The sequence below is a fragment of the Hydractinia symbiolongicarpus genome, chromosome 5 (assembly GCF_029227915.1).
Source record: "Hydractinia symbiolongicarpus strain clone_291-10 chromosome 5, HSymV2.1, whole genome shotgun sequence".
In the NCBI taxonomy this organism is placed as follows: domain Eukaryota; kingdom Metazoa; phylum Cnidaria; class Hydrozoa; order Anthoathecata; family Hydractiniidae; genus Hydractinia; species Hydractinia symbiolongicarpus.
The window spans coordinates 4,787,667-4,800,173 of NC_079879.1; the positions used below are offsets into that span (position 1 = coordinate 4,787,667).

A 12,507-nucleotide genomic window follows, 5' to 3' on the forward strand; every position below is an offset into this window, starting at 1 on the left:
TACCCCAAGATATTTAACTTTTTCGCTCCTCTTCAAAGGAATACCCATATAGTTGATAGTTTTGTTCTCAACTTTTTTTAACTGGCTGTGGTTGCCGAAAAAGATTGTTTCAGTTTTGTCCGTATTAATAGTCATTTTGTTATTATTCAGCCAGAGGTCGACTTGCGAAAGTTCTAACTCGACCTGGGAGACAAGGGTATCCAAGTTTTTATGAGACGAAATAATTATTGTATCATCCGCATATAGATGGTGGTAGTTTGAATTGATGACAGATTTTAAGTCATCAATATACAAAAGAAAGAGCAGGGGCCCCAACACAGATCCCTGCGGCACCCCAAAAGCGTCTTCATGAAGCAGATCTGATCCTGAGTTGTTTACAAGAGTCAGCTGCATTCGGTCCGTTAAGTAGGACTCGAACCAGTCAAAGGCAGCATCTCTGATGCCAAAACACCATAGTTTTTTTAACAAAATTTTATGATCAACAGTGTCAAAAGCTTTTTTAAGGTCAATGAGCACAGCACAAACAAAGTTATGTTGGTCGAGCTCAGTAAGAATAAAATCAGAGACATCGACTACTGCAGTTTCTGTGGAAAAGAGTTTTCGAAATCCGGACTGTCTGTCATTCAGGAAGTTGTGCTCAGAAATAAAATGAGACATTTGCTCATGCACTAACTTTTCAAAAATTTTCATAGGAATTGGCAAAATGGAGATAGGCCGATAATTAGTAGGATCTGTTTTATTGCCACTTTTAAAAATAGGCGAGACCCTTTTAGTCTTCCAACATTTAGGTACATAACCAGTAAATAAAGATTTGTTGAAAAGACTTGATAAATAAATACTTAAAACTGACGAACCTGCTTTTAGCAGTCGTGAACCAATTCCGTCCAAGCCTGTAGCTTTATTAAGTTTTAGTGATCTAATTATTTTTTCGACACTTTTGGTCTCAATACGAGCCCACCGAAAATCGTGTCCGCTAACAGGTGGATTAACATTAGTAGTGTCAGAAGAAAATTTAGAGGCTAGTTTGGCACCAACACTGACAAAAAATGAATTGAATGTGTTGGAAATTTCTTTTGGGTGAGAAGTTTCTGTACCATCGTTTTGGACTACTCGCTTTATCGAGGTAGTATTGCCTGACTTATCAGGAACCAGTTTTTTTAGGGTTTTCCAAAGTTGTTTTGGCCGTTTTTGAAAGTCCTGCAAAACGTCATTATAGTACTCGTTTTTGAGTCGATTTTTGAGACCTATTACCTGGTTCCTTTTTTGTTTGAAAGCTTCCCAGTCTATGATGGATTTTGTTTTTGATGCTTTCCGTTTCAAGAAGTCTCTTTCTTTGATGGCTATTATTAATTCATCAGTGACCCATGCCTCAACACGGCCAGAAAATCTATGTGTTTTGAAAGGGGCATGTTTATCAGCCACTGTTTTAACATTTTTATTCAGTTTCTCACATGCTTTATCAAGGTCATCATAATTATTAAAATATGACCAGTCTAAATTCCTGAGGTCCTTCAGAAAAGCCTCTGCACTGAAGTTCTTGTAGCTACGAACCTTGCATGTTTTAGGTTCAAATTTTGGCCTTTTGAATTTTCTGATCACATAAACTAAATTGTGATCACTGATGCCTAAATCCATGACACCAGTTTTAGAAATACAAGAACTGTTAGAAAGTATCAAGTCTATAAGAGTGCTACTATTTTCAGTAACACGAGTTGGCTCCGTAATATGTTGTTTTAGGAAAAGAGTGGAGCATAATTCCTTTATTTTGGAGGAAAGAGCATATTTTGAAAGCATGTTACAGTTAAAATCTCCCAAGATAAAAACTTCTTTCTCTTCTGGGAGCTTGTTAAAACACTGTTTAAAATGAGTACACAGGTTTTCGGTACTCTGCAAATCACTACCTCCAGGTGGCCTGTAAACCCCACACACGTAAATAGGTTTAGTTTTTTTCAGGCACACTTTCACCCATAGTGATTCAACATTTTCGAAGTAAAGGTGTTTCAAAAGGTGGCTATCCAAGTTTTCATTAACAAAAATTAGAACACCCCCACCTCGTTTATTCCGATCATTCCTATAACAAACATAGCCATCAATTTTAACGTCATTGTCAGTGATGGTGTCATCAATTTTGGTTTCACAGATGGAGAATACATCAAGTTTTGTTTGATGTAGCAGAAGTTTAACATAGTCTAGTTTGGATGACAGACCATTAATGTTGAGATGGGCCATTTTTAAGCCCTTCCCATTTCTGATTGCCTCAAAATCAAAGTTTTCATCAATAGTAATATTGATGTTGTCCGGAATTTCGTCACCAAATGACTCCTCATTAGCAAAGGGCAAATTACGAGAAAGACAGGGACTGCAAACGAAAAACAGTTTATCTTCAGGAGTCTTCATAAATTGTTGATATTTTTTATCAGAAATACGCTCACATTTTTTATGAGCCCATAATCCACACTTGTCACAAGAAAGTGCTTTGTGTGTTTTTGCCACAGGTTTTAAGCATGAAGAACAGGGATACTTTACAGGACCTGGGTTGAGGCAGATGTCCCCTGACAAGAGGATTAAAAAATAGAAATACTTGTGCCTGCTTGGCTTAAGTTTTGATAAAGCCATTAATTTTAATTGGAGAGTGAGCTGGCTTTCAGAAACTCTATTGCAGGCATCAAGTGAAGAGATAGAAAAGAAACTCCTATCTAGTCGACTCATTTCGTTGTTGTTGGGTGAGCTACTTTTGAACGAAGGTTTTGTATTGCTCAAAAATACAACGAACACAAAAATCAGTTTTAGCGTAAATGTGGGGTTTCCTACCTGAGTAAAGTTATTTTTAAGTCGTAGAGAGATCATTCTACGGTTATGTGCTCTTCCAAAACTATGTTTGAAGGATCTGAGGCAAGCCCATTTCCTTACGATGTTACACAGAAGGAGCAGCAGGAACCCACAACACAGCAAAGCTACCATATTAGATGATAGATGGATAAAAAACTGACTGGGATAAAAACAATTTATTAACAAAAACAATAATTTAAAAAACTTACAAAACAACAAATTAAAGAAATGAAAAGATATAAATGAAGTAAAGAAGGCAGTACAGTATATAATAAATCAAAAAGGACTTAGCTGTCAAAGCAGGAGCTCTTCAAGCTTTAGTCTTCTTTTTTCTTTCTTCGACTTAGCGCGCCAAGACCGGAGCGTTTTAGATACGTCCGACCTCAACGAGAGCTAAGCACGGAATGAATTTGAACTGCAGAAATGATGACCGGATGTATTCATAAACTGAACCGCCACAATGTCTGTAATAGGCTAAGCAGATGTGTTCATTTTCCTATGAAGTCGCTGAAAAATGGATGTCCTAAATGTTATCCAACAAAGCAGACGTCACAAAGTCAATAACATTATTTAAAGCTTACCTAAAGTTGACCTAAATCGATTCATAACATCTTCAGAAAAAACAATTTAACGTTTATTTTATTAAAATCACTACAGTACTCAAGAAACAGACAATGTTTACCTCATGTTTTTAAGCCTTCACCTCACTTGTTCGCCATTTTGCAAGTGACCATTTAAGAGTATAATTATGCGCCTGACGTCACTAGTTAGAAGCTCACATTCGGACCCCAGGAATGAGAGGCGAAACTTTGCGGATGTGATATGATGTGTTTTGTAAAAAAAACGTTCCACACGTTGATGAATAAGGACGAATCCTTTTTTTAAATAGTAATATGGCTTCTTGCCCACTTACCTAGTTGTCTTAACCACCAAAAGAAACAAGGTGTATTTTTTTCAACTTTCCCAAAGATCCAAAAAAACGAACTATATGGATCAAACTGATCAAGAGAGAGGATACGCTTCCAAAGAATTTTAAGATCTGCGAAGCTCATTTTGCTTCCGAGTTCATTACTTTAGAACTGAGTTTGAAAGAAAAAAACAAAAAGAAGAAGGTTAGAAGATTTTTTTATTTTTATCGTCATTCATTGAACTCATGCGCTATTATCTAATTCGAATACGTTTACATATCAAAACTCACTGATCAAATTAAAAATATTCGCGGATTCTAACCCGCAATAGCAACGACACTCCGCTTCGCTCGTCATTATCTTACACTTTCCACACTTGCACCACGTCCTTACAGCAACAGCAACACGTGAAACGACTTCTTCTTGAATAGTATCCTCATCACAGCTCTCCCAACTGAAATCCAAGTCAGTGCTTGGTTTAGTATTTCGCCTGATAGGCTCAAATTGAAATTCTACAACATTTTTCCTGTCGCTCTTTTTTTCTTTTTTTGCGTCACAGCTTCTCGGTATTGCAATTAAATGATGATTTCTCAACCGAAGTTAGTATTCATTTTCGAAGTTTCTTGATATTTTCACGGGGGTAAACATACTCATTACCAATGAATTTCACTATTAAAGTTTGAGTAAAAAAATTCAATGTGGAAGATGATTTACAATCTTCTAACAGGTGACGTCAGAGCACTCAAGGTGAAGAAATTTATAAAACAACATTGCGGATGTTTTACCTCGTGTCGGAGGTGAATTTTTGAATCTTTGAATAGGCATTATTAACTTATAAGTGCGAATTAAGGAAAATAAACTTTATATTTGTAAATCACGTATGAATATGAGCTAATTTAGGTCAACTTAATTTTTCTCGGGAGGTAAGCTTTAATGCAAATAGCTTAAATTTAAATTAATGAAGCCATTACAATACATCCATAACATTGAGGCTAAATAACTTGGAAATTAGGTGGTGATGTTAGTCATTTTGCACTACTATCTCCCTAATTTTCCTTATATACATGGCTTTGGAACCTGGGGGTATAGTAGAATTCAATCTTTCACATTGAATGGCCACCAAGTGAGGCATAGAACCCTGGTTTCCAGCGCAAAAGTATAAAGGTTATAGCCACCATAAGATGACGGCACCATTATCTTATAGTGCTTATAACTATCACACTTTTCATAAGCTATACAGTGCTGATGATGCATTTATAACCTTAACTTGTAACCCGCTAGAAACATCTTCTCATGCAACAACATGATAATAGGCAACAACAGCCAAATTCTACAAGCTGGGCCAACCCAGCTGTTTAATAAAAGTGAAAAACCTTTAAGCCATGCTAAAAACACACATTCCAATACAGGAGTAACAACTAAAACACATGCACGTCTATTCCAAGAAGCTGTGAAGGTACAAGTTAAGATGTTAAAAGAGCATAGCTATAATTTAGAAGGGTAAACTGTTCGGTGGATAGATACATTTTTTTTCTGCTGTGATGTGGAGGTATAAATATGTTAACATATGTTGTTATCCGTGTTACAGAAATGCAGAAGAACGGTTATAAAAGGGAAAGCAATACAGAATAAAAAAAGAGCCGTTTAAGCTGATGTGTCGATGTATGTGGAAGCCATGAAAGCGGCTGGACAAAACCCGCGTGCAATGCACTGCATTTTAGTTGTCATGGTAAAAAATTATGGCAACAAAATCATTGTCCTTGTGATCATATAAAAAGATATGAGAACCTTTCATTATTATTTCTGGCATAAACAGATTTATTTATCAATTTTTTACAACAAGAATTGGTTAAACCTTACGAACATTTGCATGAGTAATACTAAAAAAGCATCTCTCAAATGCTCTTTTTTTACACTACTCTCGGCAACCGTGATATCAATTTGGGTAAATAAATGGTAGCTTCGGTACCATACGATACGATGAACAACCAACTGCAGTCAGTTTTGCAGGATAACCTTACATCTACTGGCCACGTTGAAGACTGTGCTATATTTACAAGAAAAGATGTCGCTCTTCGGGCATGTTCAAGTGGGTTTATGGTAAATACACTTTTCTGGAAGCAAAAAATACACGGGCAGAATATATGCAAGCAAGCATGGATTCCTTGCTTGATTGCCGTGTATATTCTGACCATGTATTTTTCTCTTTGAATATTTTTAGCCAAAAGTTGCTAGCTAGCTAGCTGGCTAGGTTGCTGCTTAGTTTTAACCTTACAGGACCAAGTGTCGCCTACTTGGAAACACAATTTTATGCGTTTTACATGTTCAGAGGCTATATGAGACAAGTGTACCCCCTGCCTTTTAGGAGCTAGGAAATTGTAAACATTCAAAAAGGTCTAGCTATCTATCTATCTATCTATCTATCTATCTATCTATCTATCTATCTATCTATCTATCTATAGTTTTAAGTATTTATTTATTAAGTCTTTTCAACAAATCTTTATTTACTGGTTATGTACCTATAAATGTTGGAAGACTAAAAGGGTCTCGACTATTTTTAAAAGTGGCAATAAAACAGATCCTACTAATTATCGGCCTATCTCCATTTTGCCAATTCCCATGAAAATTTTTGAAAATTTAGTGCATGAGCAAATGTCTCATTTTATTTCTGAGCACAACTTCCTGAATGACAGACAGTCCGGATTTCGAAAACTCTTTTCCACAGAAACTGCAGTAGTCGATGTCTCTGATTTTATTCTTACTGAGCTTGACCAACATAAGTTTGTTTGTGCTGTGTTCATTGACCTTAAAAAAGCTTTTGACACTGTTGATCATAAAATTTTGTTAAAAAAACTATGATGTTTTGGCATCAGAGATGCTGCCTTTGACTGGTTCAAGTCCTACTTAACGGGCCGAATGCAGCTGACTCTTGTAAACAACTCAGGATCAGATCTGCTTCATGAAGATGCTTTGGGGTGCCGCAGGGATCTGTGTTGGGGCCCCTGCTCTTTCTTTTGTATATTGATGACTTAAAATCTGTCATCAATTCAAACTACCACCATCTATATGCAGATGATACAATAATTATGTCGTCTCATAAAAACTTGGATACCCTTGTCTCCCAGGTTGAGTTGGAACTTTCGCAAGTCGACCTCTGGCTGAATAATAACAAAATGAATATTAATACGGACAAAACTGAAACAATCTTTTTCGGCAACCACAGCCAGTTAAAAAAAGTTGAGAACAAAACTATCAACCATATGGGTATTCCTTTGAAGAGGAACGAAAAGTTAAATATCTTGCGGTAACATTTGATTAAAAATGCAATGGGAAAAGCACATTAATGACATAAATAGAAAAATACTAATTAAATATTCTAAAATTAGAACCATTCCATCCTGTTTAACACCTCACACAAAAAACCTTTTAATTAATGCACTTGTCATGCCATATTTCAACTACTGCTCCTCGGCATGGACTTGTGCCACCCAAGGTAGACTGGGAAAACTAGAACTACTGGGAAAGCTAGCCACTTTAAATATTTATTATTATTTTAGCAATTACCAAAATTGTAGTTGCATTTGTATATTGTTTTTAACAGGTGGATGTAAAAAGTTTAGCCTTGCCTTTTTTATCTTACTCAAGCCCATACTTTCGATCAAACATTACATTATGCCCTTATAAAAATGTAAAAATGTTTAAAATTAAAGAGATAACCTTTCCTTTTTTTAGTTATACCTAACTAGCTATGATCTCTGAATATAATAAGAAAAGTGAAGTGATTTTTTTGTGAAATATTTTAAAAAGAAGATTTACAATTCTTCTACACATGTTAGGATTACTGCCATATAGCTAGCAGCTATACTAAATTTTTATGATATATAACATAAGAAATATTTTTAAAGCTTTTATCAAACTCAAGCAGTTTGCTCTCTTTTTAATACTGAAAATAAACGAACATTTTAAACTGTAAAGAGGTACATATATACCTACGTTTTCTTTTTATTAATTGTTGTTTGCATGAAAAAACATATATATATCGCTACAACATAAGCTCAGCAAGAACAGAGCTACCTATTACAAAACAGTTTATGTAAGCTCAGCTTAAATTCTGTTTTTAATTTTTTGTGTTTTTTATTTTTAGTTAACAGAAAAAGAAATGCAGGACCTAGAAAATGCATTTCATGATTGTTCAGAAACAAGAACTAACGGCATTAATCTGAAAGATGTCCACTACAAAATAATACGTGCAGACAAATACTCTATATATGGAAAAAAGGTCTGCAGTCTGAAGCTTATTTTTTTCTTAACTATCTGAAGATTTTAAAATAGATTTGTAACTTGTTTTTTAATTCTAATTTTAGGACAAGCAGGGTATAGTTTTAACAAAAACAGCAACCCTTATACTTCTATCACTGTTTTCAGAGGATATGTACCCTGGCGTTTGCGTGGAAGCAACAGAAAAACTAAGTACGATTAGCATTGATAATAAGTAAACCAGATATTTAACGTTACTTGTTAATTTTTTAAGACTTGGTTATTTTTTATCTCAGGTGATTATTTACGCGAGAAGGGAAAATGAATGGAACAAAGCTAATGAAAAGGTTGGAATATTGTATAAGTTAGCAAGAGAGAATCCCAAAGCAGGATCGCCGTTTAAATTAGCGCATTTTAAATACAAAGTTAAATCCAACGTATTCGGAATAAAGTTGTTATTAAAACATTCACACAAACATGTACAATATTTTCTTATCAATAAGTAAAACCTAAATATGCATTATCGCTTTATAGAATTATTATATATATTTGTAAAAAATGACACTTGTTAGTTGTACAGTTTGTTTTTTAAACCTATCCTTACCCAGTGATTGAACGATGCTGTATGATGATATGATCGCTCTAAAAAAAGTATAAAAGAATGACCAACAAAAAAAATTTAACACCTGTCACTCGTCCGTTTCTGCTAGCATAAACAGTTTCTTTACGCGTATCAAGGCTGTATTTTTTAAAAAGATTATGAAGCTAATCATTATTAAAATAAAGACAGAACTTATTTTTTATGCGGAGACATCAGTTTAGGTTTTTCACCTAAAATAGAAAAAAATAAAATATGATCGCCATGAAGATTTGCGAGCAGATTTTCTAAAAAAATTGTTGAGCCTGGCTCTGTTTTATACTCTTTTTTATCAAGACCCTTATCAATTCAAATTTTTTGTTTTTAAATTTTTAGACTATATCTTCTAATAAAATTTTAGCCTTGAGTTTTTTTAAAATCGTATTTCTTGTATAGGAAAGTGTACTTTGCTAAAGTTGTCTATGCGATATTGTCCACAATGAATTTATTAAGTTATATAACGGATACTAACAAGATGATACAGTTGTATGATGGCCGAGAACTGCCACACGAAAAAAACTCTGTTTAATTGCGTTTTTAAATAATTTATTTATTTTTAAATTATTTAATTCTGCTTTTTGTTTTTTATTTCATTTCATTTTACTTTTAATTCATTTTTTATTTGACTTTTTTAATTTCAATTCATTTTACTTTTAATTCATTTTTTATTTTTTCATTTTTTTATTTCAATTTATTATACTTTTACTTTTACCTTTTTTTTCTGTTTTTAAAAATGCTTTTATATTAAATTTTTAAAATCGATTTGTCGCTTGGACGAAAGCTGCCATAGTATACCACAATGCATTTCGACTACACTAAGCAAGTAAGAACAAGAGGAAAGAAACCAGCCAAATAATTCAAAATATTAATTCGAGAAGCAAGAGGTAACAAAAAAAAAAGAAACAATCCAGGTAAATCTATTTATGACAATGTATTGAAATGCGTAGTTTGGGTAAGCACCAGGTTGCTTGGTGAATAAAGATTCAGGTTCCCTCTTATTCATTAGAACATGTAAGGATTTCATTGGTCGAACATTTAGAACGAGAATTGTTCTTACTTTTCCTCTCACTATAATTTGGATAGCAATTTGTAAAGTGAGTAATTAAAAGATAATTATTAAAGACGCTATCGTACAAATGAATGAGATCTTTTATAACAAAGGAACTGGCTTTCTATTGTCCTTTTCAGCTGCTATTACAGGTTTTAATCTTTCTACTAACATCTGTTTGTTTTATGTAGAGACGCAAGTAACCTGCCCATTGTCTTGTGTATGTTGGCAAAAACTACCCATGGAAGTTGCGAAAAATTCTTTCTTAACAGTGTAAAACCCTTTTTTCAAAACACCGGTTTTTACTATGTCATGACAATTTTTATGCTTCCTTTATTTAGAATGACTGATTTTAAAGTTTCCCGAAAAGCCGTTGCTGCAAAGAGAACAAAACCAACCACGTCAGCTGGAAAGGACAAGTTTTCAATAAAATTAAAGAAATTTTGAATAGGCGAGAAATTGTAGCGCAAAGACTAACCAGTGACGTGCAAGGAAAGGAGCAAAATTTGCTCCTTTCCCTGCACGTAAGTATTTAAAGATAGGTCTGCAGGAATTGTCTCCTATGACTACGAAAAATTACCATTGAAAACATTAAAAAGCATGTTAGAAGCCAGGTGTCCTGCCAATGACAATAAAGCAACAAGATGTCTAACACTACATGTCCTTATGACAATATAGAAACCAGGTGTTCGCATTATGCTATACTATGGCAGCTCTCAGCCAATCCAGATTTTTAATTTAATTTTTTAACTCAATTTAATTTTTTAAATTAAAACTTAGGTAAATGGAAAACAAGTTTTTATTAAAATTAAATTAAAAACAAAATAAAAAAAAGATAAAAGCTACTGATTTTTTATGAAAAGTGAAATAAATGAAAATAGAAAAAGCAAATTAAAAATAAACAAGAAAACCTGTCAGTTTGAACACACAACCCAATCCTAATAAATCAATTAGAACATGGTTAAAATCTGCCTATGAAAGAAAGTAGGACGGCTTAAACACTAACAACTGACAGAAGGCTATTCTGACATTCCATCAGTTGAAACTCAACTATCTACGCTTTTGTGGAAATGTTCTATTATAAATGGTATTAGCAGTACTCTTTTGTGCTTAATTGTAGGTGGGGGTCAAATTACACTTTTTCGAATTTTTCACTCCTAAAATCATTTTATAATGACCCACTCCATTTTTCAAATTTCGAATTTTGAGAATGAGTCCCACCTCTTCATTTTATTATCACCCCCCCCCCCCCCCCCCCCCCATAATAAGTTTGTTGGATATCACAAAGCAGCATCTTTTCTTATAATCAAAACACAACTCTCTTTTGGAACAAATCTCAAGAACAAATACTATTTACAGGTTAAAAATAACAAATATCAACAAAGGACAGTTTATTCCTTAAACATGTCAAAAGCATTGTTATCTTTATTTTTAGTTGTTTCACTAGTGTTAGTTTATTTAAAGTTAGTCGTTTTATTCCCCCACCCCCTCCCCCCATTTTACAGAAAATTTAGTAATACCCCTTAGGTCATTATATTATGACCCCCCCCCCCACTTTAAGAAATTTTCCCCAGAGTACCCACCCCCCTGCTTATTTGACCCCCCCCCTACAATTAAGCACAAAAGAGTACTTCCATATAGAGGGTGGTGTCGATTAAAAAAACACTGTATATAAAGAACTTTTATTATAAAAAAATATCAGTAATATTTTTTTTTAATAAATTGTTTTCAAAAACCTTGAATAACAAAAGAATACACAATTACCTATATATATAAGTATATATATAATAAAAAACAAAGATACAACACTGGGTATGTGAAAAATTGAATCCTGTAAAAAACTTAATAGACAAGTCCTGTTTGTACCATCAGCACATCATATTACTGCAATTTTAAGTAAAATCACTTATGAAAGACAAGGAATTTGTAAAAAGTAGCAGCCTGGATGTGATTCTCAAAAATCTTCACAAACATATCGTAATAGAAGTAACATCAGGAAAAAAGTACAGGTACTTCGGACTTCAATCCTCAAAAATTGTGTTATAAAACTGAGAAATTGGAGCCGACAGCTATTCTCATAAATCTCTATAACAATATTATGTAAATATTAAATATATATACATAAAATATATTAGGCAACCACATTGTCTTTCTTTCTTATATTTATTGCATTTTCTAAAAGTATATGTCCTCTACTATCCTTTTATTACTCCAGCGATGATCTGGTGACTCATCTCGCCACATAACTTCATGGTTTTTAACAAGGGTGCCACTAAGCTGCAAACGTTCGCATATATAAGGGCGAGCTCGGGTGACTTAATTTAAATCGACGGTTGCCTGCCGAAACCGCCCGCACTTTCCCAAACTTGCCCGAACTCGCCCAGAGGATTCCCAAATGCAACACCTTATAACAAAAACATGGCGGACGACAGTTAAAGGCACGCGCTTAAGTTAATAAAGTTATTTATCAAGTAAATCTTATTAAAAACCATAAAAAACAGTTCTTTTAAGAACTTCACTACCACATAGTTTATTTTAATTTTTATGCTTTTTTAAATAATTTGTGGTAAATCATTGAGTGTTTTTGTGGTGAATCTTTTTTTTTTTGTTTGGTTCTATGCAGATTTTTTCAGGCGAATACCTGATTTTTTTTCAAAACGCCGAACTCGCCAGAAAATGCCCGCACTTTCCGCGGTGTATGCGGCTTATCCTAATTTCGTGATTTACGTCTTAATCCTGTGATGTGTTATGTTTTTCAATGTGAGATACGGCTAGGCTCTACATATACATACTAAATAATATAAAAGCTCCTACGCAGCTTATTTCTC

At 33.9% G+C, this 12,507-nt stretch overlaps 1 protein-coding gene across 1 annotated transcript; it reads left to right on the forward strand.

Moving 5' to 3' along the window:
• The first annotated feature begins 5,667 nt into the window (after window positions 1–5,667).
• On the forward strand, window positions 5,668–8,610 carry LOC130644302 (profilin-4-like). The gene is made up of 4 exons (XM_057449843.1): window positions 5,668–5,837; window positions 7,882–8,016; window positions 8,102–8,207; window positions 8,291–8,610. The coding sequence occupies exons 1-4, from the start codon at window positions 5,691–5,693 to the stop codon at window positions 8,317–8,319; spliced, it is 417 nt and encodes a 138-aa protein (XP_057305826.1). The 5' UTR covers window positions 5,668–5,690; the 3' UTR covers window positions 8,320–8,610.
• The last annotated feature ends 3,897 nt before the right edge of the window (window positions 8,611–12,507 follow it).

Bases quoted from the DNA above. Each gene is read 5' to 3' on its own strand.
- LOC130644302 (XM_057449843.1), top strand. From the start codon at position 5,691: ATGGTAGCTTCGGTACCATACGATACGATGAACAACCAACTGCAGTCA. The intron at 5,838-7,881 runs GTAAATACACTT...TTTTATTTTTAG, and splicing joins CATGTTCAAGTGGGTTTATG to TTAACAGAAAAAGAAATGCA. The intron at 8,208-8,290 runs GTACGATTAGCA...TTTTTATCTCAG, and splicing joins GGAAGCAACAGAAAAACTAA to GTGATTATTTACGCGAGAAG.